General features: G+C 59.2%; 1 protein-coding gene across 6 annotated transcripts; it reads left to right on the top strand.

Moving 5' to 3' along the window:
- Positions 1–3: 3 nt before the first annotated feature.
- On the top strand, positions 4–24,841 carry HCFC1 (host cell factor C1). 6 transcript variants are annotated; one of them, XM_025988094.2, is made up of 26 exons: positions 4–1,338; positions 7,184–7,332; positions 7,551–7,711; positions 8,333–8,541; positions 9,510–9,594; positions 10,097–10,203; positions 11,383–11,562; positions 11,665–12,024; positions 12,290–12,450; positions 12,978–13,175; positions 13,547–13,771; positions 13,914–14,018; positions 14,253–14,472; positions 14,960–15,102; positions 15,253–15,391; positions 15,573–15,793; positions 16,418–17,945; positions 18,145–18,308; positions 18,970–19,414; positions 19,863–20,186; positions 20,361–20,479; positions 20,565–20,702; positions 20,861–21,046; positions 21,596–21,896; positions 22,457–22,520; positions 22,715–24,841. In XM_025988094.2, exons 1-26 carry the CDS (start codon positions 1,146–1,148, stop codon positions 22,752–22,754), a joined length of 6,165 nt encoding a protein of 2,054 aa, XP_025843879.1. In that variant the 5' UTR covers positions 4–1,145; the 3' UTR covers positions 22,755–24,841. The 6 variants fall into 6 exon arrangements, with proteins under 6 accessions (XP_025843879.1, XP_025843880.1, XP_025843878.1 ...); XM_025988095.2 differs by having other exon boundaries at positions 148–1,338; positions 19,866–20,186; XM_025988093.2 differs by having other exon boundaries at positions 148–1,338; positions 18,838–19,414; positions 19,866–20,186.
- Positions 24,842–25,863: the final 1,022 nt, after the last annotated feature.

Raw genomic sequence — 25,863 nt, 5'->3', positions numbered from 1 at the left:
CCAGGGCCCTCGCCGCGGGGCAGCGCGGGGGTTCTTTAAGAAGCCTCGGCTCACAGAAGCTGCCGTGCGCGGGCGGGGGCGGGGGGGGGGGGAGAAACAGTGACGTAGCCAGACTCCGCCCCCTCGCCCGACCGTCGCTGCCGCCATGTTTAGTTGTTACTTCTTCACACAAGATGGCGGCTCCCAGGGAGGAGGCATGAGCGCCCTGCCGTTACCGCTCCTCCTGCCGTACAGTTGCCACTTCGGGGCCTAACTCTGGCTCTTTGAAGCGGCTCCTGTGGGAAGGAGTCATAAGGAGGGAAGCGAGGATCGGACGCTGCCTTGCGTTTGGTTTGCAGTGGAAGAACTGACCCAGGAGGAAGAGAATAGGGGGGAAGGGGGAGTTAGTCTCAAGATGGCGGCTCCCAGGGCGGCAGGCGCAGTCTGAGCAGCTGAGGCGGGCTCGGGGAAGAGGTTCGAGACCTCACAAGCTGTACGGCGCGAGTCTCCGAGCAGCCCCCGAGAGTTCGAGTTCGTTCCACTGGCCTCCGGCGCGCCTCCGTCCCTTACGAGTGTCGAGGCTGTTTCGGGAGCGGCGGCTGCACTAAGCGCTGGGCGGGGAAGCGGGACGGTCTCAAGATGGCGGCTCCCACAATTGTGGTGTGAGCGCCGGCGGGGCTGGGACAACCGCGGTGCTTGTGGCTCCTTTCCACCCGCCCCGGAAGCCGGCCAGTGCAGGGGACTTGGGGGGTGTGGGAACCGGGCCGGGGCTCCGCCATTTCCGGCGGGGGAGGGCTACGACTGAGGAAGGGAGGAGAGAGAGGCGGCTCAAGATGGCGGCTCCCAGGGCCTCCCGCCCGAGCTTGTAAGCGGGAGCGCCCGGGCGAGTAGTCAGGGCGGCGGGACTTGGCGGCCTCCAGCTTCTCGGGGCTAGGCGCTCGAAAGTTTCGGGAGGCTCTTGAAGAGACGGGGTGAGCTAGAAGCCGGGGAAGAGCCAAAGGGAAGGAGGGTAGTTAAGATGGCGGCCTCCATGGAGCCGTCCACCGCTGTGTGAGGAGCCCTTCTCCGTGAGAGCTACCTTAGACTGAAGGGGGTGTGTGAGAGAGCAGTTGGGGGGCTCCTTTCCCGCCTGGTGACTTTTTTCCACCGCGGCCTTTCCCGCAACTATGGCTTCGGCCGTGTCGCCCGCCAACTCGCCAGCGGTGCTCCTGCAGCCTCGCTGGAAGCGAGTGGTGGGCTGGTCGGGTCCAGTGCCCCGGCCCCGCCACGGCCACCGCGCCGTGGCCATCAAGGAACTCATCGTGGTGTTTGGCGGCGGCAACGAGGGGATAGTGGACGAACTGCACGTGTACAACACGGGTGAGTGCAAAGCCCGCTGGGTCCTGGGATCTTTCCCTCCCTCCATCTCCTCCCTCTCCCTCTCCTTCCCTCCCTCCCTCCCTCCCTCCCTCCCTCTCCTCCTCCTCCTCTTCCCCCACCCTCCTCCCCTCCCTCCTCTCCCCCTCCCTCCCCTCCTTTCTCTTCCCCTCCCCTCCTGCCTTCTCTCCCTCCTCCCTTTCCTCCCTCTCCCTCTGCACCGATCTGCTCTCTCTGTTCTGCGACCCTTTGCTCAGCCCCGCTTCCCTGCCCCCCCCGTCTCCCCGTCCCCCCCCCCCGGCTCTCGCCCCCCTCCCGCTCCCCTGTCTTTGAGGGGCGCTTTTCATGATCAGAAATTCTCTAGTCCGGTTGCTGAGGGGGCGGGGGCGTTGCCGGCGTTGACTGGAGACCCACACCGTTACCCGCCGGGCGGGCGGGCGGGCTGGCCGATGCGTCCCTTTGGCGCAGGGAGTCCCACCCCTTTCCTCCCTCCTGCGCCTGCTCGGCTCTTCTTCATCTTTGATGCTTATTCGGGAGAAATGACAGCTTCTAGATTACGGATTAGGGGCAGAGTTGAGCAGCCTAATCCCGACTGGGTAGGGGGCGGGGAGGGATGGTGTGCCCGCTGGGGAGCCCTGGGGACTGGAAGATAGGGCGGCATTGCTGGCTCCCCCTTCGCCATTCACTTCTGTGCTGTTTTTCTTTTCGGGTTGCTTCTTTTCTTGATCTGGGGGCTCCAGTGTAGGAGGTGAATTCCAGGGATCCGTAGTGGGCTAGGTGGGCCCTTAGCTCTTCTGCTTCTGGGCTTGACGTTATCCTCCCCATTTTCATTTCTCCCTCAAGCCCAAGGCGTTGTTGATTGGGAGGAGTGGGATTGTCGGGACACGGAAAGACCTAGCGTCCTTGCTAGGCCTGGGACTGGGCCGCATCTTCCTGCGGCCACTGGCCTGTAGTGGCCTCTTGGCCTGGTTTGCGCGCCGTGTTGCTGCCTGTTGTAGGCGCGTTGGCCCACCGCACCTTGCCTCGCTTGGAAGGAGGGCTAGGCGTTCTCCCTGAGGCCGCTGGGCTTGCAAGCTGTCTTTCTGAGGAGAGCCTGACAGACTAAGACACCCTGAGGGGAAAGCACACGATGGCTGGCGCGCGTGCACGCACACCCACACGCCTGTCAGCGGTCTTTTAGGAAGTTCCCCTCTGCAGCAGGGGGATGCGTTCGGGTTGGTGGTGGCCAGGAGCTGTTTTCTAGCTCTGCCTCCTGACATCACACCTAGCAGAGTCCACTTGCTCCAGATCCATTCTTACCCACGGCTCCGGCAATACCAGGTCCTCGAACCCGAGCACCTCCGCCCAGCTTTGAGGTTGCTCTGGCGTGGGGACCTGGCGCCCAAGGGAGAAGGTGGTTAGCATGGTGAGAATCGGGTGCTCCTTCTCCCTCCCCTGAGGCAGAGAGGGCAGCTCTCTGTGCTCCCGGTAGGTTGTTGCCCCTACCAAGTTGACTTTCAGAGGCTGGTGGGGTGCTGGTGACCCTTTGCATTCCGGGACTCAGCACCTGTTGCCTCCAGCAAGGCTGTGCTGCTTGGTGGTGCTCCATGCCAGCTCAGACAGCTGCTGTGGCAGCAGTTAGCTCGGTAAGGTAAGGCCGAGGGGCAGGGCTGTTTTTAGAGAGGCCACTGCCCTGAGCAGAACCTTCTAAACTCCTTGGACTGACTTTATTCTCATAAGGCCTGGAGCAGCCTCCTTAACAGGGAAATACAATTTTAGAAAGTAGGGCAGGGGCCTAATTACCATCCGCTCTAAAGTCCACTGCTTCCAGGGGCTTGTGCATATTCATTAGTTTATTAAAATGAATTGGCCACTTTGGCATTAATTCGTTCCCCATCTGCTAGGGCATGTCATGTACTAGAGGGTAGGCAGCTTTCAAAGGGCTGCGGCCCCGGATTCCTTCAGGTTAGCAGTTTGGAAACTGCGCTAAGCAACTCCTTAGGCGACTTCTCAGGAGAGCCGCCAGCTGACCCAGCTCCCCGTTCCTCGCCAGGTGTTTACCCATTATTTGAACGGAGCAGGAATTTGGCCGGTGTTTGGTGTCTGCTCCTGGTTCTTGTAGTGTAAGGTTTTTGAGTCCTTGGGAGACACCGGGCTCAGTGTTGCCCCTCTTCCCCCTGTGGTGGCACAGATGCACGTGCCCGTCAGCCTGAGCTGTTGCCTTGACAGATGCCCTTCTGCTTACCGTTACTGTTTCCAGTCGGGTCAGAGCACATACTCCTTAGGCCTCTTCTACTTTGCTTTCTGTGGGATGAAAGACCTTTTGGAGAGAGAGCTGATCTGGCTGGAAACATTCCCTGTTGCTAAGATTAAGGGCTCCAGGGGGCGCTTTCGGGTGTATGTGAGCACTTTGCTGCCTTGGTTAGCTCAGCGATCTGGGGGTGACACTTGAAGTGTGTGTGCTTCCTCTTTCGCGACGGCTATCACAGCGGCTGGGGACACTTGTTTGGCCTTTGGGAGGTCTTAGGGTAGCTACTGTGCTTGGCCTTAGAGAATTTTATTTCATCGTAGCCAAGTGGATTACCGAGAGGACCTGGTACTGACAGTGGGGTGCGCCCTGGCAAGGGGAGGGTGTGGCTGGCCACCGAACCAGTTGCCCAAGGCTGGTCTACCTCAGTGGTCCTCTAACATCTGGTGACTGTGACAGCTGCAAGGAGCCTTGGAAAACATGTAGTAGAACTTCCTTGTTTTTGCACATGAGGAAATCGGGGTCCCAGAGGGGAAGTGACAGGTCTAGGGTCACCCTAGCAGCTGGTGGTAGGGTCACGCGGAAACGCTTGGGGTACAGATCTTCATGAAGACCGTTGGGCTGTCTCTTCCTTCAGTTAACAGGCACAGGCCACCACCTTGGCAGTACCTCCCTGTGCCTCTGTCCCTGTAACTAATTGGCCGCTAAGTTAGGTTTGTGTCAAATCTGTTTGCCCTCTATTCCGAGACCTCCTCTCTTCTCACTTGGCTCTTGCAGTCACTTCCTGATTGGCCCTGTTAGTTTCATTTGTCAGGAAATCCTGTTCACCCTTCAAGGCCTGGCTCCAAATTCACCTTTTCTGAGAAGCCCCCCCGCCAGATGCCCTGTTCTGTGCTCCCAAGGTTTGGGTGTGGTGCAGAGAGACCTCTCCCAGGCTGCTGTTCCCCTTGCAAGTGGAGGGCATGGCAGCCTTCCTACTAGGTTGGGAGTTCGAGGATGGGAGCGGTCTTCTCTGTCCCTCCCCACGTTTGGCATTGGGTCTGCCACACAGGAAGCGCCCCGGCATGACAGAGCGAGCAAAACGGGCACCTGTGGACTGGGTGGTACGGTCTCTAGGGGGTGATGCGTAGAGGTTGACAGGAGCTACTACAGATGGGTTTTGGCGAGTGTGGAAAGGGGTGCGGCAGCTGATAAAACCCAGAAACTGTGGTTTCAGGCTTGCTGAGGAAAGAAAGGGTGGAGTCATGTTTCTGGTCATCCCATGAAGGGTCCTGCGTGCAGGTGGCCTCGTCTCCTCAACCCCCCCCCCCCCCCCCCCAGCTGAGAGCACTGACAAGCCAGACTGAATGGAGGATGCGGGATCCAGAGGGGGTTACGAGATGCCCTGCTTGATGAGCTAGAGATAATATGATTACGGGACAACCGAGCAGCAGGTGTGTTTGAGACGGCGGCTGTGCCATCTCGCGGGCAGAACCGGGCCTGTGGCTTCACACCAGAAACAGTGCTCGCTGACAAGACTGTTCTTGACATTGGCGTGGAGGGTCCCGGCCCTGAGTGTTCTAGAGCATCAGCTCCTCTTAAATGAGCTGGCGATTGTGAGCTCTTGGGACGTCACAGGTCACTTCCAAGCTGGCCAGCTGGATCAGTGATTAGAGCGTGATGGAAAGCTGTGGGTTGATCCTGTTTGCCATGTGGCTTTGTCCCAGCCCTGAATACTGGGCCCCTAATGGCCCCAGAGCTCTGTGCAGCAGCCGTGAGGGTGCTCAGGTGAGTGAGGGCGGCCGATGGGTCTGGGTACATGGGGCCCTTGGGTGGGCACATAGTGATGACTTTGAAGTTGGTGACAAGGCTCTTGTCTGTCCATTTTACTCTATGACCTCAGGTAAGTCACTTGCCCTCCTGGGCCCTGTTCCTTTATCAACCGCGGGGTCTTGGCTGAGGTGGTCTCCAAGGCTTCTTTCAGCTGTTATCTTGGTAACTTGGGTGGAACCCCACCTCTTCCGATGTGTGCATGGGGGTCTGCCTCGGCGGCTCCACCATTGTTGCTTTTCACATGCAGTAGGGGTGACAGCAAGGTCGGGGGGGGGACTGGGGCCTGGGCGCATGCGTGTGCCACAGGCACTACAGCGCTGCACCCCCACCAGGAGAATGGCAGGCGGAGGGTGGGGGCGGCTTGCTCTTGGGTATCCTGGAGTCCTGGTGACTCCACTGAACCGTGGAGGAGGGATGGGGGTGCTGTGGAGGAGGATCGACAGCCTGTTCCAAACTGACTTGGAGATTTTGGGTAGCGGTGAGTGTAGGGGCACTTCTACCCCAGGAAAGGCTGTCAGAGTCTCAGGAGGTACAGTGTGCTTTTAGATGAGGGCAGGAGGCCCGAGTGTACATGGGGATTTGGGGTGGCGACATAGGACTTGTCACCTAGCATGCAGGAGAGAGCTGCTAGAGACCTGGTACGTGCCTATAGAGAAAGGCTGAGAAGCAGTTGAGGGCTCCCAGGGCCCTCTCCATGGGAGGATCCTAACCCCCATTTGGACGCAAGGGCTGCTCCTTTCATGCTCGGTTCCCTTGCGCACCCCCCAGGCACCTCAGTCTCAAGTCACTCTCATTTGACCACAGCCAGTTTAGGGACGTAGGATCAAATGTGTGTCAGGCACCCAGTTTTTGGAGAGAATGTGGTTTGTTGTTTAGGGACAGTTCTTTAAATAATTAACATTTAATGAAAAGGACCCCTCAAAAGAGGAGGATGTGTACTCTGACTTTTCTGGGAGGCCCTGGCTTGGCAGGTGTACAGGGAGCTGAAACCAGGACACAAGCCTGGAGTGGAGGGGAGGAGTGGGGTGCTGGGTGGGGCAAGGGAGGACTTCTCATTCACCTTCTTCGGTGGTGGCCTCTCCACTCCACCCCCATTTAGAGATGATGGATTTGGGGGAAGCTTCTACAGCCAGCAGAAGCTGTAAGGCTGCCATAGAAGCTAATACTGCTGCCACCACTTCTGGCTTTCAAGAATATTCTAGATCAGTATGGGTGTGGCACGAGGGGAGGGGTGGCTGGTTGTGGACCATCACCTAGGAGACGCCAGCAGAGATTGATTCTTGCCGCTGCCCCCCCCCCCCTCAGCCAGCAGGCTGGGCTGCTGTGATTGGTCTCCCTCACCTGCTCCCCCCCCTCCTGCCACCAGCACCTGCAGGGAGGGAGGGCCCTGGCTGGCCACAGTCACTCTTTGAGCCACTTAGAGGTGTAGCCCTGCACTCCCATAAAGAGGTTCACACAGCCACTGAAAGGGTGTTTCGGGTATTAGACATTTCTTTCCAATATGGGTCCTACTGAGCAGTGCGGGAAGGAAGTCAGTGGCCACATTCCCAGAAGCTAATAAATTATCTTGGTTAGTGACTTCCTGCTTATTAAGACAGGCTTGATGAGAAATGGGTGATTGCAGGCTGTTTTGAGGTGGCCTCTGAGGTCAGGGAGCTTAGAACTTTAGGTGGCTTGGAGGGAGGGCCAGCCCCTTCTTTCTCAGACTATGTTTGGCAGGCTGCTGGATTCGGGGAGTAAGAGGAGTGGAGACTCTGGTTCTTAGGAGTTCCTGAAGTGTTCTGACTTCTGCTTCCTTTCGTTCCCCAGCAACTAACCAGTGGTTCATCCCAGCCGTGAGAGGGGACATCCCCCCTGGGTGTGCAGCCTATGGCTTCGTGTGTGACGGGACCCGCCTGCTAGTGTTTGGTGGGATGGTGGAGTATGGGAAATACAGCAACGACCTCTATGAGCTCCAGGTAACGGCCCACACTGTGTTCTCAGTGTTTGAGGGGGAGGTGAAGCTGCCCTGAACACCCCACCCTCAGGAGAGGGGGCGACCCTGCGCTGCCCAGGACCTTCCTACTCCATTCGGGTGCCTACCTTCTCCTGCCTGGTTTCTCCCTCTAGGACAAATGGCCCAGGCCCCAATGGGGGCCAGTTCATCCCTGATACAATCCGAATCTTGATTTTACAGGCAAGCCGGTGGGAATGGAAGAGACTCAAAGCCAAGACGCCCAAAAATGGGCCCCCTCCATGTCCTCGGCTTGGGCACAGCTTCTCCCTTGTGGGCAACAAATGCTACCTGTTTGGGGGTCTGGCCAACGATAGTGAGGACCCCAAGAACAACATTCCAAGGTGAGGCTTTGTCCTCTTCGTGTGGAATCATGGGGGTGGGTGTGCTCAGCCACATGCCAACCAACCCCACCGTGCCAGGTCCCTTTCTTCTGTGAAACGAGAGGGTGACAGTAGATGCCCCATAAGGAGCTTTCTGTCGCAGAGGTCTCTAATGCAGAGGAGGTGGCATAGCAGGAGGGCTGGGCCAAGAGGTAGAAACTCATCTTGCCTTTGGCTGATCCCTGCTCCTCAGACCGAGTTAGAGCTGGTGCTTTCCTTCCTAGCTTTTGCTGCCTGCAGACTTAGCGATGGTATTTTCCAAGGCCGGTGGCCGAGTGCCTTTCTGAAGTCTGAAGGTAGTCCGAAACCGGCACCCCTCTTTACCCCAGGAGGCCTTAGCATAACGCCCGTTTTGTGTGCGAGGCAGCCCTGCACACCCCATCCCACTGCTCCTCTTGGACTCCCACTCATCCTTGGGAGCTTCTGGCAGCCCCTTCTTAGGACCAAGGGTAGAAGAACTTGCAGTCCATGTGGACCTAGCCCCCTTTTGTCTCCCGCGGACTCTGCTGTTCACCCCTAGAAGCTGGTGAGGCCTCTGGTGCAGGCATTCAGGGCTTGCCATAACTGACTTTTCTTCTCCAGGTACCTGAATGACTTATATATCCTGGAATTGCGGCCAGGCTCCGGAGTCGTAGCCTGGGACATCCCCATCACTTACGGCGTCCTGCCTCCACCCCGGGAGTCACATACGGCTGTGGTCTATACTGAGAAAGACAATAAGAAGTCCAAGCTGGTGATCTACGGAGGGATGAGTGGCTGCAGGCTGGGGGACCTCTGGACCCTGGATATTGGTAAGACATGGGTGCACCTGTCCCAGGAGCCTTGGAGCACAGCTAGGCTATGGGGTGGTGGGCGTAGGGTGGGGAGCTGGGTTTGTGCGGAGATGGAGTGAGCATGCCACTTAGCTCCTCCTCCTCTTCGTGGCAGAGTGGGAGTGGGACCCTGTTTGCGGCTGTCATCTTTGCCTTGAGCTTGTGGCATTGCTTTTCAGAAAGAGTAAGGCTTTATTGACTGAGTTGGTGACTATCTTAGAGGAGGATAAGGGAGGAGATAAAGCTCTCTCTAGGATGGTATTGGCTGGGTGAGGTAGCGTTCGTCTCTCTCCATTCGTCAGAGGTCAGACTAACGGGAATGACACACCTTGGTCTCTCACAGTTAGACCGGATGTTGAGAGACCATGAGACCTGCAGGGGCTACTTGGGATCGTAACCAGAGTGGGTATCAGGAGTGGTTGAGAGAAGTTCAGGTTTTTGGCCTGAAGGAAAGCTGAGGGGACGAGATGGCTGATGACACATCTCTATAGGGTTACGTCGTCCTGTAGATCAGTGTTGGCACTCAAACCATTTACCGTGAGCGAGATTCCTAGCAGCACGGCGCTTCCCAGAACTCGGTCTTAGACAGTGGAGGTGGAATGGGGGTGAACGTGTTTTATGGAGTAGGGCGTATGAAGTGCGGTGCCTTTTGAGGATGTGCTTTCCGCTCCTACCCCAATCCCTGAGAGCAACACTGGCTCATAGCAGGTGCTCAGTAAGTGTTGGAAGAGATGCAGTTGCCAGGATAGTGAACCGAGCTTGGGAAATGCTGGAACCTGGTCACTAGAGGGCCTCTTGTGCGCTGTAGGGAGGCCAGGCATGGAATTCTTGAACTGGGTGGGCACCCACCTTCCAGAGCCTTTCCTGCATCTGGGGAACATCTTCTGGGGTGGAGGGCCTGGTTCTGACCTAGTGTAGCTAATCCTCCCTTCTCCATTGCTCTGCAGAGACCCTGACATGGAATAAACCCAGTCTCAGTGGGGTGGCACCTCTTCCTCGAAGTCTTCACTCAGCCACGACCATAGGAAACAAGTGAGTAGCTGGCCATGGCTCCTCTCTTCCCAGCCCACCCCCGCTCCAAAAGGGCTCTCAGTGTTCGTTCCTGCAATTCCTAAGGCCCGAGGAGGCCTCTTCCTGGCTGGGCTAGCATTCCGCAGCCCCGTCTTTACATTATGACCCTGGGAGACCAAGACAGACTCAGGGTAGAGGGGCGCAGGCTGTTCTAGATACTCTCCACGAGCAGGTGGGTGTCTTTGTCAGCACCAAGGTCCCAAAGCACATATGAGAATGATGGGGACTGAGGTGAGCTTTAGGTGAGCTAAGGAACGGTGCCACGTGGTGGAGGTGACACAGTTCTTGTGAGGGCTGAGCCACCTAGGAGAGGGCTGCATCAAGACCTTTCATGCGTCCTGGGGGACTCTCCTGGGGAGAGCTGGAGGACCAAGCGTGTTTAGAACTTTCTGGATGGAAGAGGTGGCCTCTAGCTTGGCACCTCCTCTACAACCCTCTCCTACTCTTCCCTCCCTCGTCCCAGAATGTACGTGTTTGGTGGCTGGGTGCCTCTCGTCATGGATGACGTCAAAGTGGCCACACACGAGAAGGAGTGGAAGTGTACCAACACACTGGCTTGTCTCAACCTGGGTATGGCCTCCTCGGGCTTGGAGTGGCCTGCGGAGGGCTGCGGGAGGCTGGCCCTCCTCAGTCCCGAGAGCTGTGTGGGGTGTGCAGGGAGTGAAGCTGCTTCTAAGGCCTGTGCCTCTAGAATCCACGAGCGGTAGCCACTGGTCAGAGCACTCTGAGGATGCTCCTCGCTTTCATTTTTTGAATAGGCTCTTTCCCTACACATGGTCCGGCATCTGAAAGCACGAAAGCTTAACTGTGCAGAGCCTCCCTCCTGCCTCCCATTCTGCAGAGACAGCCACATTGGTGGCTTCTCGTCCACCCGGCAGGGACTTTTCTACATATACAAGCACCGTCTATAGGTTCCCTTATAAACAAACCCACACCACGGCAGCCTGCTCCCCGCAGCGCCGCGCCTGGCCTTTTCCGTTTACTCTGTCTTGGAGACCATCCCATCCCATCCCCGCACGGCGAGCGGCCTCATTCTTTTGAATTGCTATCAAGGTGTTGAAACTTGCACAGACGCTACTCCGTGAGTATCCTTGCACCATTCTCGCCTACGTGCAAGTGCATTTGAAGGGCAAAAACCTAGAGGTAGAATCACTGTCGAAGGCTGTTGCCCAGCCATCGTGTGCAGAGCTTGTGCCCACGTAGATGTCCCTGGCAGTGCGGGCCCGGCGACCATCAGACTGCACTTCAGTGAGTCGGATAGGTGATCGACTCTCCCCCCGCCCCCCGGGCCAGCCCCCGCCCCCCGCCCCCAGCTCACCTTGAGCCCCGGCTGCAACAGGCTCGGGAATCAATGCCAGGCGCCTTACGGTTTAAGTGCATTTCTCTTATTTTGAGTGAGGGTATGTATCTCTCTCTAGATCCTTCTGTCGCCTGTTCTGTAACTCGCGTTCCTCTTTGCCCATCTCTTTCTAGAGGCTCTTGTGTTGTTTGATGTGCAAGAAGTGAAACCTTTGGCTGTGCGTTTCAAATAGTTTTCCCAGTTTGTAGTTTGTGGTTTATAATTTTATCTTTTATGGTCTTTTTGCCATACTGAGTTATTTTTCGTTTGTTTGTTTGTTTTTAATTTAGTAATCTTTGATGACTTCCTGTTTTTAATTCCCCATCCCTGACAGCGAAAGGCCAAAGGGCCACTGGGGGTTATGGGTTCCTCTGCCCCCTTGCTGACCTCCCCCCTCCTGCCCTCCCCAGATACCATGGCCTGGGAGACCATCCTGATGGACACGCTGGAGGACAACATTCCCCGGGCCCGAGCTGGCCACTGTGCCGTAGCCATCAATACCCGCCTATACATTTGGAGTGGGCGCGACGGCTACCGAAAGGCCTGGAACAACCAGGTCTGCTGCAAGGATCTCTGGTACCTGGAAACAGGTAAGGCAGCTGGATCGGGGTCATAGGCCGCCCAAGCACAGCTGCGCCACAGGTAGGGGTCTTATGCTGAGGCCCCTTCTCACCAGCTGTGCTCTATTGCAGAAAAGCCACCGCCCCCCGCCCGGGTACAGCTGGTGCGAGCCAACACCAACTCCCTGGAGGTGAGCTGGGGGGCAGTGGCGACAGCCGACAGTTACCTTCTGCAGCTCCAGAAATATGACATTCCTGCCACGGCTGCTACTGCCACCTCCCCCACACCCAATCCAGTCCCATCTGTGCCTGCCAACCCTCCCAAGAGCCCTGCCCCAGCAGCAGCCGCACCTGCTGTGCAGCCGCTGACCCAAGTAGGCATCACGCTCCTGCCCCAGGCTGCCACCGCGCCCCCGACCACCACCACCATCCAGGTCTTGCCGACAGTGCCTGGCAGCTCGATTTCCGTGCCCGCTGCAGCCAGGACTCAAGGTGAGCTGGGGGCCTGGCAGTTTACCTGAGGGTAGGGGCTAGCCCACCAGGAGTTGGTGTCCCTGAGTGAGGGCTGCTCGAGACAGCACGCCTGGCAGTCGTTAGCACCAGGGCTGGGAGAAAGGTCAGTTGTACCTACGGACACACTCACTGAGGGTGTCTGAAAGGAGCAGACGTGAAGCACGAGCAGGCACTTCACGTTTGCACACTGAACGGGGCAGAGGCCTGGGACTCTGCTGATGTGGCTGCTTACTTACCTTACCAGGTGTCCCTGCTGTTCTCAAAGTCACCGGTCCTCAGGCTACAACAGGAACCCCATTGGTCACCATGCGACCTGCCAGCCAGGCTGGGAAAGCCCCCGTCACCGTGACCTCCCTTCCTGCAGGCGTGCGAATGGTTGTGCCAACGCAGAGCGCCCAGGGGACGGTGAGGATCCATTGAGTAGGGTGGGACTTCTTGGTGATCCGTGGTGCCGACTGGGCTTGGACTTTACCCAGCCCCAACACCGTGCAGCCTGGGCTTTTCTTGGCTGCAAAGCACTGATGAGGCAACCCGTTGTTACCGAGTTAATACAAGTTCGTAAGCTATTGCCTGAGAAAGACTTCCCTGTTGTCTAAATCTATTCTGATAAGGGCGTCTTAAAACTTGAACTTTCTTGTTAGGAAGCCTGAGGGGAGAATCTAGCCAGCTAGGGTTTGACCTAGGCTCAGGAGGAGAGCGCTGTATCTGACTCCGTGGTCTTTAGAAAAGGTCTAGAGTTTCTGGCAGACTCTGGCTGCTGGGTTGCCGCACCTGGTCAGTGCAGGAGGCCAGGTTGGGGCCAAGAGATGCTGCTGAGATGAATGCTAAGCTGGCAGGGCTGAGCTGCTTGATGGGGTTCTCTGCTATGGGGACTTCAGCAGAACCCACCACTGCTGCTCTCTGTGGGCTCACACTCCCCGTGCCCGCCACAGGTGATTGGCAGCAGCCCACAGATGAGTGGCATGGCTGCGCTGGCAGCCGCAGCTGCCGCCACCCAGAAGATCCCTCCTTCCTCAGCACCCACCGTGCTGAGCGTCCCGGCGGGCACCACCATCGTCAAGACCGTGGCCGTGACACCTGGCACCACGACCCTCCCGGCTACTGTAAAGGTGGCCTCCTCCCCAGTCATGGTGAGCATTACTTGGGCCTGCTTCTGAGCCAGCAGTGTTGGGGTGAGGGCCTCCTGGGCACTAATAAGACAGGGCTCACTCCTTTCGGGCTTTGGACCAACCTGCAGGGCTGTTGGCCCACATGGCTGCTCGCCGTGGGCTGCGGCGTCAGTGGTTACTTTTGGGGGTGTGCTGGCCTTAGGCTAGATGTGCGGTTCGTATCCTCCCTTGCTTTACTAAAGAAAAGATAAAGCAAATTGAGCCGTTGTTCAGGTGGCTTGGTGGGGGCAGGTAGGAGAGCAGGCAGGTGGGAGCTGTCGGCCTGCTGGGACATTCTGGGTGGAGGCTCGGCCTCTCTGTCCCGCTCATCAGCTCTTCTCTGCCCCTTCAAGGTGAGCAACCCAGCCACTCGAATGCTGAAGACTGCAGCCGCCCAGGTGGGGACATCCGTCTCCTCTGCTGCCAACACATCCACTCGCCCCATCATCACAGTCCACAAATCAGGGACTGTGACTGTGGCCCAGCAAGCCCAGGTGGTGACCACGGTGGTGGGTGGAGTCACCAAGACCATCACCCTGGTGAAGAGCCCCATCTCCGTCCCAGGAGGCAGCGCTCTGGTGAGTGACAGGTTCCAGTCTGCTGCATGTGACAGCTACCAGGTCGTGGCACTGCCCTGGGCCTATGCCAGGAGAGCCCGAACCCAAGCCATACTGTTGATTGGTTTCCAGATCATTCCTTGCTCCATCCTTTCCCTTTTAGATTTCCAACCTTGGCAAAGTGATGTCAGTGGTTCAGACCAAACCAGTTCAAACTTCAGCGGTCACAGGCCAGGCGTCTACGGGCCCGGTGACTCAGATCATCCAGGTGAGCTCGTGGGCCCCGGGCTGCAAGAGGGGCTTGTATCCCTGCCTAGAGAAGGTCTCTCAAGCACGTGTGGCACAGAGTCCCATGGCTTGGTCCCGTCACTCATGGTCTCCAAACATTCCCTGAGCTGCTCAGGCCACCAGTAGAGAGGAGGCACAACAGACTTTGTGTCAGACTTTCCATGTTGGCAGTGATACCAGTTCCCCTTGCCTTCTACCTGTTTGACTCTTGCAGACCAAAGGGCCCCTGCCAGCCGGGACCATCCTGAAGCTAGTGACCTCAGCAGATGGCAAGCCCACCACCATCATCACCACCACGCAGGCCAGTGGGGCTGGGACAAAGCCCACCATCCTGGGCATCAGCAGCGTGTCCCCGAGCACCACCAAGCCTGGCACGACCACCATCATCAAGACCATCCCCATGTCAGCCATCATCACACAGGCTGGCGCCACAGGTAGGAGCCTCCCCTGATGACAGAGGGCGTTGGGAGGCTGACGCTGGACAGGCGAGTGGATGCTGGATGCTGGGTTAGGGCGTGCTTTTGGTTTGGTTCTGCGTTCCTCTCTCTTCCTCTCTCTGCCTTTTTTTTTTTTTTTTTTTTTTTTAAGATTTTATGTATTTATTCACGAGAGAGACAAGGCAGAGGGAGAAGCAGGTTCCATGTAGAGAGCCTGATAAGGGACTCGATCCTGGGACTCCAGGATCACACCCTGGGCCGAAGGCAGGAGCTAAACCGCTGAGCCACCCAGGGATCCCCCTCTCTTTGCCTTTTATTTCACCTTTGTAGGGAGGGAGGCAGCAGGGGTGCGGCTGTAATTGGTACTTGGTTTGAATCAAGGGGTGGTAGAAGGAACTACTTTCGAGAGGGCTCAAGGGAAATGGGAAATGGGCACTGACGTGGAGAGGAGCCCCAGAAGCCAAGCTGTCCCTCTCTTGCCCAGGTGTGACCAGCAGTCCTGGCATCAAGTCCCCCATCACCATTATCACCACCAAGGTGATGACTTCTGGAACTGGAGCACCTGCCAAAATCATCACAGCTGTCCCCAAAATCGCCACTGGCCATGGGCAGCAAGGAGTGACTCAGGTGAGGCATGGCTGCCTCTCCCCTCACCCTAGTGTCCAGTCCAGGACCCCAGCAGGCCACATGTGTCCTCCTGAGGGGCCCGGGGTGGGGGTGGCACGGGGTCTGGGCAACGTTGGAGTGACATGGGGGTGCTTTCCTCTGGCATTCCAGGTGGTGCTAAAGGGGGCCCCTGGACAGCCAGGCACCATCCTCCGCACCGTGCCCATGGGGGGTGTCCGCCTGGTCACCCCTGTCACTGTCTCTGCCGTCAAGCCAGCTGTCACCACGTTGGTTGTGAAGGGCACCACAGGTGTGTAGCCTAGATTTCTGGGCCCGCCTCCCCACGGGAGAGATGCCCTCTCCCAGCCTTCTGTTCCCATGGAGTGTGTTCCAGAGTCCCCAGTGCCCTGGCCCCACCAGGTGAAAAGTTGCTGGCAGGGGTAAGGCCCCAGCTGAGGGCCTAACCCTCCCCCTGCCCCCTCCCCTTCCAGGTGTCACAACCCTCGGTACAGTGACAGGCACCGTTTCCACCAGCCTGGCCGGAGCTGGGGGCCACAGTACCAGCGCCTCCCTGGCCACACCCATCACCACCTTGGGTACCATTGCCACCCTCTCAAGCCAAGTGATCAACCCCACTGCCATCACAGTTTCGGCCGCGCAGACCACACTGACGGCGGCCGGTGGGCTGACCACCCCCACCATCACCATGCAGGTAGGGTGCCTGCGTGCGTGAGCGTGCGGATGAGCCCCAGCCCGAGGCTCTTGCCTGTCCTCTTGGGGCCCTGTGCCAGTCCCTCTTTTCCTCCCCTGCGTGGCTCCTTTTCCTTCCCTGTTGCACCACTGCGATTCTTAGTCACCATCCGATAGTCTATTGCGGCGAGACATCAGGTCTCAGGCGGGTTACAGGTTTTGAACACTGGCCAAGTGTTTTTTCTTACGGCGTAGAGGATGCGATCGATAGTTCGTCTTCGTGCGTGTATAGCGTTTTTTTTCTCTTTTGTGCATCTTAAGCTGAACTGGTGGATGGCAAAAGTGGCTGCTGCCGGCCTTTGTGTGGTGCAGGGTGGGTGGGGCTCCCTCCCTGGCCAGGCGCTAGCCTCAGCCTCTGCCTCTGACTTGACCCCACAGCCCCTTCCCAGTCCTCATGGACTTGGAGGTGAAGCCGTGCCTCTTCCCTGGTCTCTGAGCTGGGCAACAGGGCGAGCAGGTCCTGCATGTACTAGGGCTGTGGCTTTAGGAGCCAGCACGGGTGACATGATAGGATGGTGGGAAGGCCAGACACATGACAAGCTGCAGAGGTGTAGAGGTAACTCTTCTCTTCTGTCTTCTGCCCTAGCCTGTCTCTCAGCCTACACAGGTGACTCTCATCACAGCACCCAGTGGCGTTGAGGCCCAGCCCGTGCATGACCTCCCCGTGTCCATTCTGGCCTCCCCTACTACAGAGCAGCCCACGGCCACAGTCACCATTGCCGATTCAGGCCAGGGGGAGGTGCAGCCAGGCACCGTGACGCTGGTGTGCTCCAACCCGCCCTGCGAGACCCACGAGACGGGCACCACCAACACGGCCACCACCACCGTTGTGGCTAATCTCGGGGGGCAGCCCCAGCCCACCCAAGTGCAGTTCGTCTGTGACAGACAGGAGGCAGCCGCTTCTCTCGTGACCTCAACGGTCGGGCCACAGAATGGCAGCGTGGTTCGCGTCTGCTCCAACCCGCCATGCGAGACCCATGAGACGGGCACCACGCACACGGCCACCACCGCCACGTCCAACATGGCCGGCCAGCACAGCTGCTCCAACCCGCCGTGCGAGACCCACGAGACAGGCACCACCAGCACCGCCACCACCGCTATGTCCAGCATCGGCACCAACCCACAGCCAGACGCCCGGCGTGCCTACGTGGCTGGCAGCACTCCCGCTGTGGTCCGGATTGGCGTGGCCCCTGGGGCGTCGGAGGGAGCCCAGGGTTTTGTCAAGCCCTTGTGCCAAACCCGCCAGACCAGTGTGACCAGCACCACAATGACTGTGATGGCCACGGGAGCCCCATGCTCAGCTGGCCCACTCCTTGGGCCAGGTCTGGCCGTGGAGTCTGGTGGCCGCAGCACCACTTTTGTGCAGCTGGCTCCTGTGAGCAGCCAGGTCAGACCCAGCGTTCCTGGCGGCAAGGACACCCCCGTGGCCAGCCTGAGTCAGCTGGTGTCCGTGGGGCGCCAGCTGGAGGCCCATCACACCCACACAACCAACACCCCCACCACAGTCCGCTCCACCATGGGTTCCGGGGAGCCCAGCGAGGCCCGGGGGACCCCCATGCCCGCGTATGAGAGCTCACCTGGTCCTGCTGTGACTGTGACAGCCCTGGAGGCGCTGCTGTGCCCCTCGGCCACCGTCACCCAAGTCTGCTCCAACCCACCCTGCGAGACCCACGAGACGGGCACCACCAACACCGCCACTACCTCGAACGCAGGCAGCACCCAGCGGGTCTGCTCCAACCCACCCTGCGAGACCCATGAGACAGGCACCACCCACACACCCACTACCGCCACGTCCAGCGGGGGTGCGGGCCAGCCCGAGGGTGGGCAGCAGCCCCCTGCCGGCCGCCCCTGTGAAACACACCAGACCACTTCCACCGGTACCACCATGTCAGTCAGTGTGGGTGCCCTGCTGCCCGATACCATCCCCTCCCACAGGACCCTAGAGTCAGGCTTGGAAGTAGCGGCACCGCCCGCCATCACCCCCCAGGCTGGTGCTTCGTTGCTGGCTCCTTTCCCGACACAGAGGGTCTGCTCCAACCCCCCTTGTGAGACGCACGAGACGGGCACCACACACACAGCCACCACAGTCACCTCCAATATGAGCTCAAACCAAGGTGAGTGAAGACTGGCTTGGCATTGGTTGTCTCCCAGAGTCCAGGGCTCAAAGGCTGAGGGAGGTGACAAGGATCCTCCGGGTAGAGGCCAGTAGTCAGATTTCTTGGGGCTCCGTGTTCCAGCACAGATCCAGGCAACCGACTATCTGGAGGCTCTGGAGCTCCTGCTTGGCCCTCCATTTGCCTCCTTTCCCTACAGATCCCCCACCAGCGGCCAGTGACCAGGGAGAGGTGGAGAGCACCCAGGGTGACAGCGTGAACATCACCAGCTCCAGTGCCGTTACAACGACCGTGTCCTCCACGCTGACGCGGGCTGTGACCACTGTGACACAGTCCACACCGGTCCCAGGTCCCTCGGTGCCGGTAAGAGCCCCAAGATCCCCTGTCCCACCTCCCTGCCGCCCACTGCTTTCGGCCTGTGCTGTTCCCGAGTTGGACACCAGGTGTCGCTCTTGCACCAGGCACGGGCTGCTCCTGGGCCTTCTTCCTGACCATAAAAGGGCAGCCTGCGGCGCACGCGCTCCCTGGGCCACCTGGGCCAGGAGGCGGGGGTCTCCCAGGCCCCAGCGTCTCCGAGACGCTTTGATTTCCGTGGCTGTTTCCCATCGCTTGTCGTTTGGCTGTAACCTGTACGAGTGACACGGCAGGAGCTGGAGTGCCCTTTTGGCTAGACCAGGAAGCCTCTCTGAGGATGGGCGAAAATCGGCCAGCAGGTCCTAAGGGTCTCCCTTGCTGCGCCCCTCGCTTCTCTGTCACCTGCTGCCCCTTCCCATCGAATGGGGTTACGCTGGCCCACGGAGAGTGCAAATCCAGGTCTCCAGGGAAAGATGAAGGCTGCCTGGTTCTGGCCGCTCTCTCCTCCCCTCTGACGGGGGCTTCTCTCCCTTTCTAGAAGATCTCATCAATGACTGAGGCTACCCCAGGGGCTCTGACCACCGAAGTCCCCATCCCGGCCACGATAACAGTGACCATAGCCAACACAGAAACTTCTGACATGCCCTTCTCTGCTGTTGACATCCTGCAGCCCCCAGAGGAACTCCAGGCCTCGCCAGGGCCTCGCCAGCAGCTGCCGCCACGGCAACTCCTGCAGCCTGCCTCCACACCCCTGATGGGGGAGTCCGCCGAGGTCCTGTCAGCTTCCCAGACCCCTGAGCTCCAAGCCGCCGTGGATCTGAGCAGTACAGGGGACCCGTCTTCGGGCCAGGAGCCCACCAGCTCAGCTGTGGTGGCCACCGTGGTAGTCCAGCCGCCCCCGCCCACACAGTCCGAAGTAGACCAGTTGTCCCTTCCTCAAGAGCTGATGGCTGAGGCCCAGGCGGGCACCACCACCCTCATGGTGACGGGGCTCACCCCTGAGGAGCTGGCGGTGACTGCCGCCGCTGAAGCGGCTGCCCAGGCCGCAGCCACAGAGGAGGCCCAGGCCCTGGCCATCCAGGCGGTGCTCCAGGCTGCACAGCAGGCCGTCATGGGTAGGTGCTGGTCGGGGTGGGGGGTGGGGGCATGGAAGAGCTAACCACAGCATCTTCAGTCTGGGCCAGATGGGAACCCCAAGGGGAAGATGGGTTCCTCAGGAGGAGCAAGGACTTGGGGTTCTGGAGCCTCTTGCTGACCACCCTGGCTGGGTGGCTACAGTGATGGGCAGCCTGAGAAGAGGAGGCTCGCTCCCTGCCAGAGTGGCAGGAGTTGGACGTGAACAGGAGGATGGGCCCAGCGAGTGGGTTGGGCTTGGCACCCAAGAAGTAGGCAGAGCACCTCAGTCCAGGGAGGGCCAGGAGGTGGGGCCCACGGCCATCACAGCTGCCCCCAGGGACTCGAGGCTAGGAGGGGAGCGGAGCGGTGGCGGGAAGTGGGGCTGGGCCATGCCGTGTTGCACACCTCTTGAGTAGCACTCCTTGCCCCCCGCTCTCCCCACTGGAGCAGGCACCGGGGAGCCCATGGACACGTCCGAGGCAGCAGCAGCTGTGACGCAGGCAGAGCTGGGCCACCTGTCGGCCGAGGGCCAGGAGGGCCAGGCCACCACCATTCCCATCGTACTGACACAGCAGGAACTGGCGGCCCTGGTGCAGCAGCAGCAGCAGCTGCAGGAGGCGCAGGCCCAACAGCAGCACCACCACCTCCCCACTGAGGCTCTGGCACCCGCCGACAGCCTCAACGACCCGACCATCGAGAGCAACTGCCTCAATGAGCTGGCCGCGGCTGTCCCCAGCACTGTGGCCCTGCTGCCCTCCACGGGCACCGAGAGTAAGCAGGGGTGGGGGCTGGCCTAGTGCACCCTTCCCGGGGAGAGAAGGTCTGCGGGCGGGCAGCTGGGCCTTCCCTGCAGAGATGACAAGTGTGGTCTGGCCCCATAGAAGGGCTCCCCCGCAGAAGCCAGGTGTCCAGGGTGGCTCCCGCTGACATTTTCCTTCCTCGCAGGCCTGGCCCCCTCCAACACCTTTGTGGCCCCCCAGCCCGTCGTGGTAGCAAGCCCCGCAAAGCTGCAGGCTGCGGCCACCCTGACCGAGGTGGCCAATGGCATTGAGTCTCTGGGCGTGGTGAGTGTGCTATGATGGGGTTTCAGGGGGTGCTGCCTCTGGGCCCCAAAGGCTGAGGGTTTGATCTTTCCTTCCCACCTTCCAGAAGCCAGACCTACCGCCCCCACCTAGCAAAGCCCCCGTGAAGAAGGAGAATCAGTGGTTTGATGTGGGCGTCATTAAGGGTACCAACGTAATGGTGACACACTATTTCCTGCCACCAGATGATGCTGTTCCTTCCGACGTAAGTTTTCCTGGGAGCTGATGCCCTGGGGGCGGGGGGGTCATGGCTGTGAGGCAGGTATTGGGACTTGTGGGAACTTCCAGTTTGAGGCCAGCCCGAAGACAGCCATGTGGAGAGCGTGCTCCATATGCTTCCTTTGCCTGTGTCCCTTTCCCCAGGATGACTCGGGCACCGTCCCCGACTACAACCAGCTAAAGAAGCAGGAGCTGCAGCCAGGCACAGCCTATAAGTTCCGTGTTGCCGGGATCAACGCCTGTGGCCGAGGGCCCTTCAGCGAGATCTCGGCCTTTAAGACGTGTCTGCCTGGTTTCCCAGGGGCCCCCTGTGCCATTAAAATCAGCAAAGTGAGTGTGCTGTGGGATGACCGTGTGCCCAGCCAGAGTAGAGCAGGCCTAGGCTGAGTCCGTGCGCTGGGAGTGCCTGTCTGGGGTGCAGCTTCTGGCCGTCCCCCTCCCCCTCTCAGACACTAGTCCGAGCTGCTAGTGTTCAGTGAGGGTCTGTCACCTGCCATGTTCCACGTGTTTTTTTATGCAATCCTTCACCATCTTGAGGAGGTCTGGGATCTCATGAGGAAACTGAGGCGCCAGGAGACTAGCCAAGTCGCACAGTCGGTGGCAGAGCAGGTGAAGGAAGGCTGTGCTTTCAGTCCCTGTTCATTGTATTTCGCCGTTCCGTCAGGCCGCCTTCCGGGTCGGGGCAGGCGAGGCCATGTCCTCAGAGCTCCGTACGTCTGCTGTGAAATAGCTCTGTTGTGTCAGGAAGGGGGGTGAGGTATGAGCAGTCAGTTCTGGAAGCTGTGAAGCGTTCTCGCTCCTGTTACTGGACAAGCAGAGTGAGATAAAGTCACAAAGGCCACAGGCAGCATGGCTTGACCTCTGGCCCCTTGGTTCTAGAGTCCAGATGGTGCTCACCTCACCTGGGAGCCGCCGTCCGTGACCTCCGGCAAGATCATCGAGTACTCGGTGTACCTGGCCATCCAGAGCTCGCAGGCGGGTGGCGAGCCCAAGAGTTCCACCCCGGCCCAGCTGGCCTTCATGCGGGTGTACTGTGGGCCCAGCCCCTCCTGCCTGGTGCAATCCTCCAGCCTCTCCAATGCTCACATCGACTACACCACCAAGCCCGCCATCATCTTCCGCATCGCCGCCCGCAACGAGAAGGGCTATGGCCCGGCTACTCAAGTGAGGTGGTTGCAAGGTGGGTGTCATTCATCTGGCTCCTTGGGCGTCACCACATAGGGTGGGGTGGCCAGACTTGGAGCTTTACCGTTGCAGGAGTTAAGGGAGATAGCCTGAGGTGGGTGCTCCGTAGTGGAGGGGCCTGGCAGGGGGCACCTTGCCTCATCCGTGGGTTCAGGGAAAGTTTTCCAGGGATGTTTGAGGCGAGATGAGGGATTGCAAGAACTTGAAGGGAAGGAGGTACAGGGTGAGGCCCAAGTCCAGGGGGCAGGCTGTGGAACAGACGTCCTGGCATGCCCCGTCGGGCTTTGTGCCAGTTCCCATGACGCTGACTGGGGAGAACAGTGAAGGCCTCTGACCTGGGCCCAGGACGACCGCAGGAGGTGGCACATGCAGGTGGCACACGTCACTCTCCACGTGCCTGCCGGTGACGGCGGGGCCAAGAGGCTTCTCTAGGGTGCAGGCAGGGTGGCCACATCATGTCTGCTCTTGTCCTCTTGGCTGGTGGATTGCTGTGTGGCCGAAGTCGTCCTGCCCGCCCACCTCGCTGACCTGCCCATGGCTCCACTTTCTTTGCAGAAACCAGTAAAGACAGCTCTGGCGCCAAGCCAGCCAGCAAGCGGCCCATGTCCTCTCCGGAAATGTAAGCAGGAAACCCCTTTCGGGAGCCCTCTGAGGCTGGGGGTAGACAGCTCCTGGGAGGAAGCAGCATCGGAGGGGGCTGCTAATGGGGTGTGAGGTACCAGCCCGGGGGAGGCCCACGGCGAGGCCCACCTATGCTTTCCCCGCGTTGTCAAGATCCACGCTGATCTTTCCTTTTTCTTCTCTTCTGTCAAGGAAATCCGCTCCAAAGAAATCTAAGGCAGATGGTCAGTGAGAGGCAGCTCCCCTGCACCTGGATTCTTCGCCAGACCCCCCCTTCTGCTTCAAGAACGCCACCTGCCAGGGCCCACCCATCCTACCCACCCGGCGCTCACACTTCACCCTCAGGAGCCACTGGCCGCCACTCATTCTCTCTCTCTCTCTGTTTTTAAAATACTCTCGAGAAAGCACATCTTACCATTGCTGTGGGAGGAAGCAGAACGCCGATCTGGAAGAGCAGTGAGCAAGTGAGACAACAGTGTGCCCTCCTCCTCTCTTCTCCCTACCAGTGCCGTCCACTGGGAGCCGAGCGAGCCCGCAACTCCGAGGCCCTTGAGGGAGCTAGACAGACACTTCAGATGAAGCAGACATGACGCAGAGAACGGGAAGCACGCGCCTCCAGCACCCGCACGCCTCTTTCAGTTTGTCACCTTGGTTCCAAGGGGGCAGCCAAGGGTGGGAGGGGCTGCAGCATGGAAGCAGAAGAGAGGCGCCCCTGGCCCCCCTCCCCTGCCTCTGCTCCGAGAACGTTGGCGGGGCGCCCGTGCACTAGATGTCCATCTGGTTCCGTTTTACTTTGTTACCTTTACATATCCCACCACCTCTTGGCCCCGGGCTTCAGCTTTGTGCAACCCCGCCTCGGCGGCCTTCGTACTCCGACCCGATTCCCCTTCCTTCTTTCCCAATTAGAGAGCTAGAAAATGAGAAGAAAAAGAAAGGGGGAAGAATGAGCCCATGGTGGCCTGAGCAGCGTTCCGTGCAAATCTCCTGACTCCCAGTGGGGCGCAGAGCAGCCCCCGCTGAGCCTGGCTTTGGCCCCTGGGTCGGGGCCAGGGGCCACACCACCAACTGCTGCATTTGTTGTATTTTTTTTAAGTTGGAATTGATGAAGTTAACATTTTTATTGTAATTTTAGCCTTAGCGTGTGGGGTTTTGTCCCTTTTTTTTGTTGTTGTTGTTAGCTGTGTACAGAATGTGTATCTTTTTTTTTCCTCCCCCCTCGCTCCTCCCCCCCCCCCCTTAACTTTTACTTTTTTCTCCTTGGCTAAGCCTTGGCAGGGACCTTTCTGGAAGAAAAGCTGGGGGCAGCCGGGACAGGAGAGGTGTGGGATCTTCCCTGCGGGCCTGGCATTTGTTGCCTGGCCCAGTCTCCTCTTGATGGCCCCTGCCATCCGCCCCTTCGCTTGTCCCTGGGCTTCTGGGACAAAGGAGGGGTGAGCTGTCAAACCTCACTCCCCATGGGTGATTGCCCTTTACCTGTAAGATTGAACTTGAGTCTGCTGGAGCCTAAAGTCAGGTTTCTAAGGAGCTGGTCCTGGGTCCACGTGCTCTCAACACCCCCGCCCCCAGGTTCCCTCCTTGGCCAATTGGCTAATAGTATCGGCCACCCTCAACTGCTGCTTCCTGCAGCCACCCCCTTAGGCAGCCTTGTGTCAAAAGAGGTGGGGTGAGGGGATGGAGGGGAACTGGGTTTCGGAGAGCAGATGTGTCATTCCCGATGGACCCTGGGGAAGACGCGGCCCCTGGGGAAGATGTGGACCCTGGGAAGGACACGGACCCTGGAGAAGAAGTGGGCTAGTAGCACCAGTCACCAGTTCTGTGAATTTGCAGAGCTGTGCCCATGTTCCCAGGACCAAACCTGGGAGGCTCGGGCTCTGCTTAGAGTGGCTCATGAGTCAGCTTTTTGCCCCACGCCCAAGCTTTAGGAGCTGAGCAAGGCTTGCCAGCAGGTTGTGCAAAAGGAATTCAAGCGAGCAGCCAATCTTTCCAGATCCCCCATCTCTGCCCTGGAGATGCAGCTGCAGTGAGGGGCCCGGCCTCCGCAGACCCCTGCCACTGGCCCACAGCTCCTGGGGCCTCTGGTCTGTTGTACTATAGTATACTTCGCTGTGGAAAATGTCACGTTTAGTCAGTCACCTTGGAGCCCACTCGCCTGGTCCCGTTGTTTCCCTGCCCTTCTCCTGAGCGCCCTTTGATTTCTCTCGTTTCTGAGAACAGTACATCCGTTCATCTATTGTAGAGTAACCCCCGTGACTCAATATTACCATAGTGCGATGTCGTTTTGTGCTATTTTGAACAATTAAAAGACTTTTTTTGAAATAACTACCTACTCTTTGACTGTGTCTAGGGCTCCCGGGGAGGAGGCTAGAGGTGTGACACAGCCGTCCACCCCCGTGGCTCACCGACACCCCTCCCCCCCCCCCCAGGAGCTTCTTGCTCCGAAGGGCAGTGAGCAGGGTTCCCGATTGCCTCCCAAGCTTCAAGGCTCCAGTGAGGCCAAGGGACTCTGGCCAGCTGCTGCCCATTCCTTGCCTAGAGACTGGATCACCTTCCCTCCTGCACCCAGAGGACGGAGGACTGGGATAAAGGACTGGCAGGTCACTAGCCACCAGCCACCCTGGACAAGTGGGGAGGGCTGACCTGGGCTCTTTCCACTGAGAGCTCAGGTCCCCCGGAGCGTCTGTTCCCCAGGATAGACCTGGATCGCCTACGGGGTGGCTCTTGGGTCTGAGGCTTATTAGCAGGCTCTGTAGGACCGAATACCATGCACGCACGAGTCAGGCCCCCAAAAGAGAAGGAGAACTTTCAACTGTTGGCGGCGGCATCATTGATGTGGGTGGTACAGCCAGGGTGAAACGGATGGGGTAGTGCCTAGCGCCACCTGGTCCGGGAGGAGCAGCGCTCCAGCCTGGCACTCGTGCTAGGGACCCAAGGGCCTTGTTACCCTCTCATCCAGTCGCTCCATCTCCGCTCTTTGGGTGCGTGTACCCATGCAGTGCCAGCTCACGGCCACCTCTCGGAAAGCCTCTGAGGGCAAGCTTCTCTCTCCCTGGTGCTCACTCCAGTGGGCTCACAGTTCCGGTGTGGGGTCCTGCCCTGTTGATCTCGATACCAGGAGCCATGGGCTCTGTCATCCCCACGGCACCAGTTCTCATCTGATTCGGAGCCCAGGTCTGGTGGGGAGGGGGTGCAGACATGAGCCCAGGGGGAGGGGAGGGCACCGGTGGCGGGGGGGGGGGACACACCGGCCAGCTGGTGCAAGGGGCCCGTGGGGAGCTTAGCGTGGGAGGGGAGGGGCCCGTGCAGATCTGCCGGCTCTTGGAGGGCTGCGGGGATTCCTGCCT

Source organism: Vulpes vulpes, chromosome X, assembly GCF_048418805.1.
Source record: "Vulpes vulpes isolate BD-2025 chromosome X, VulVul3, whole genome shotgun sequence".
Lineage (NCBI taxonomy): Eukaryota > Metazoa > Chordata > Mammalia > Carnivora > Canidae > Vulpes > Vulpes vulpes.
This window is presented reverse-complemented; position numbering and strand designations above follow the sequence as displayed.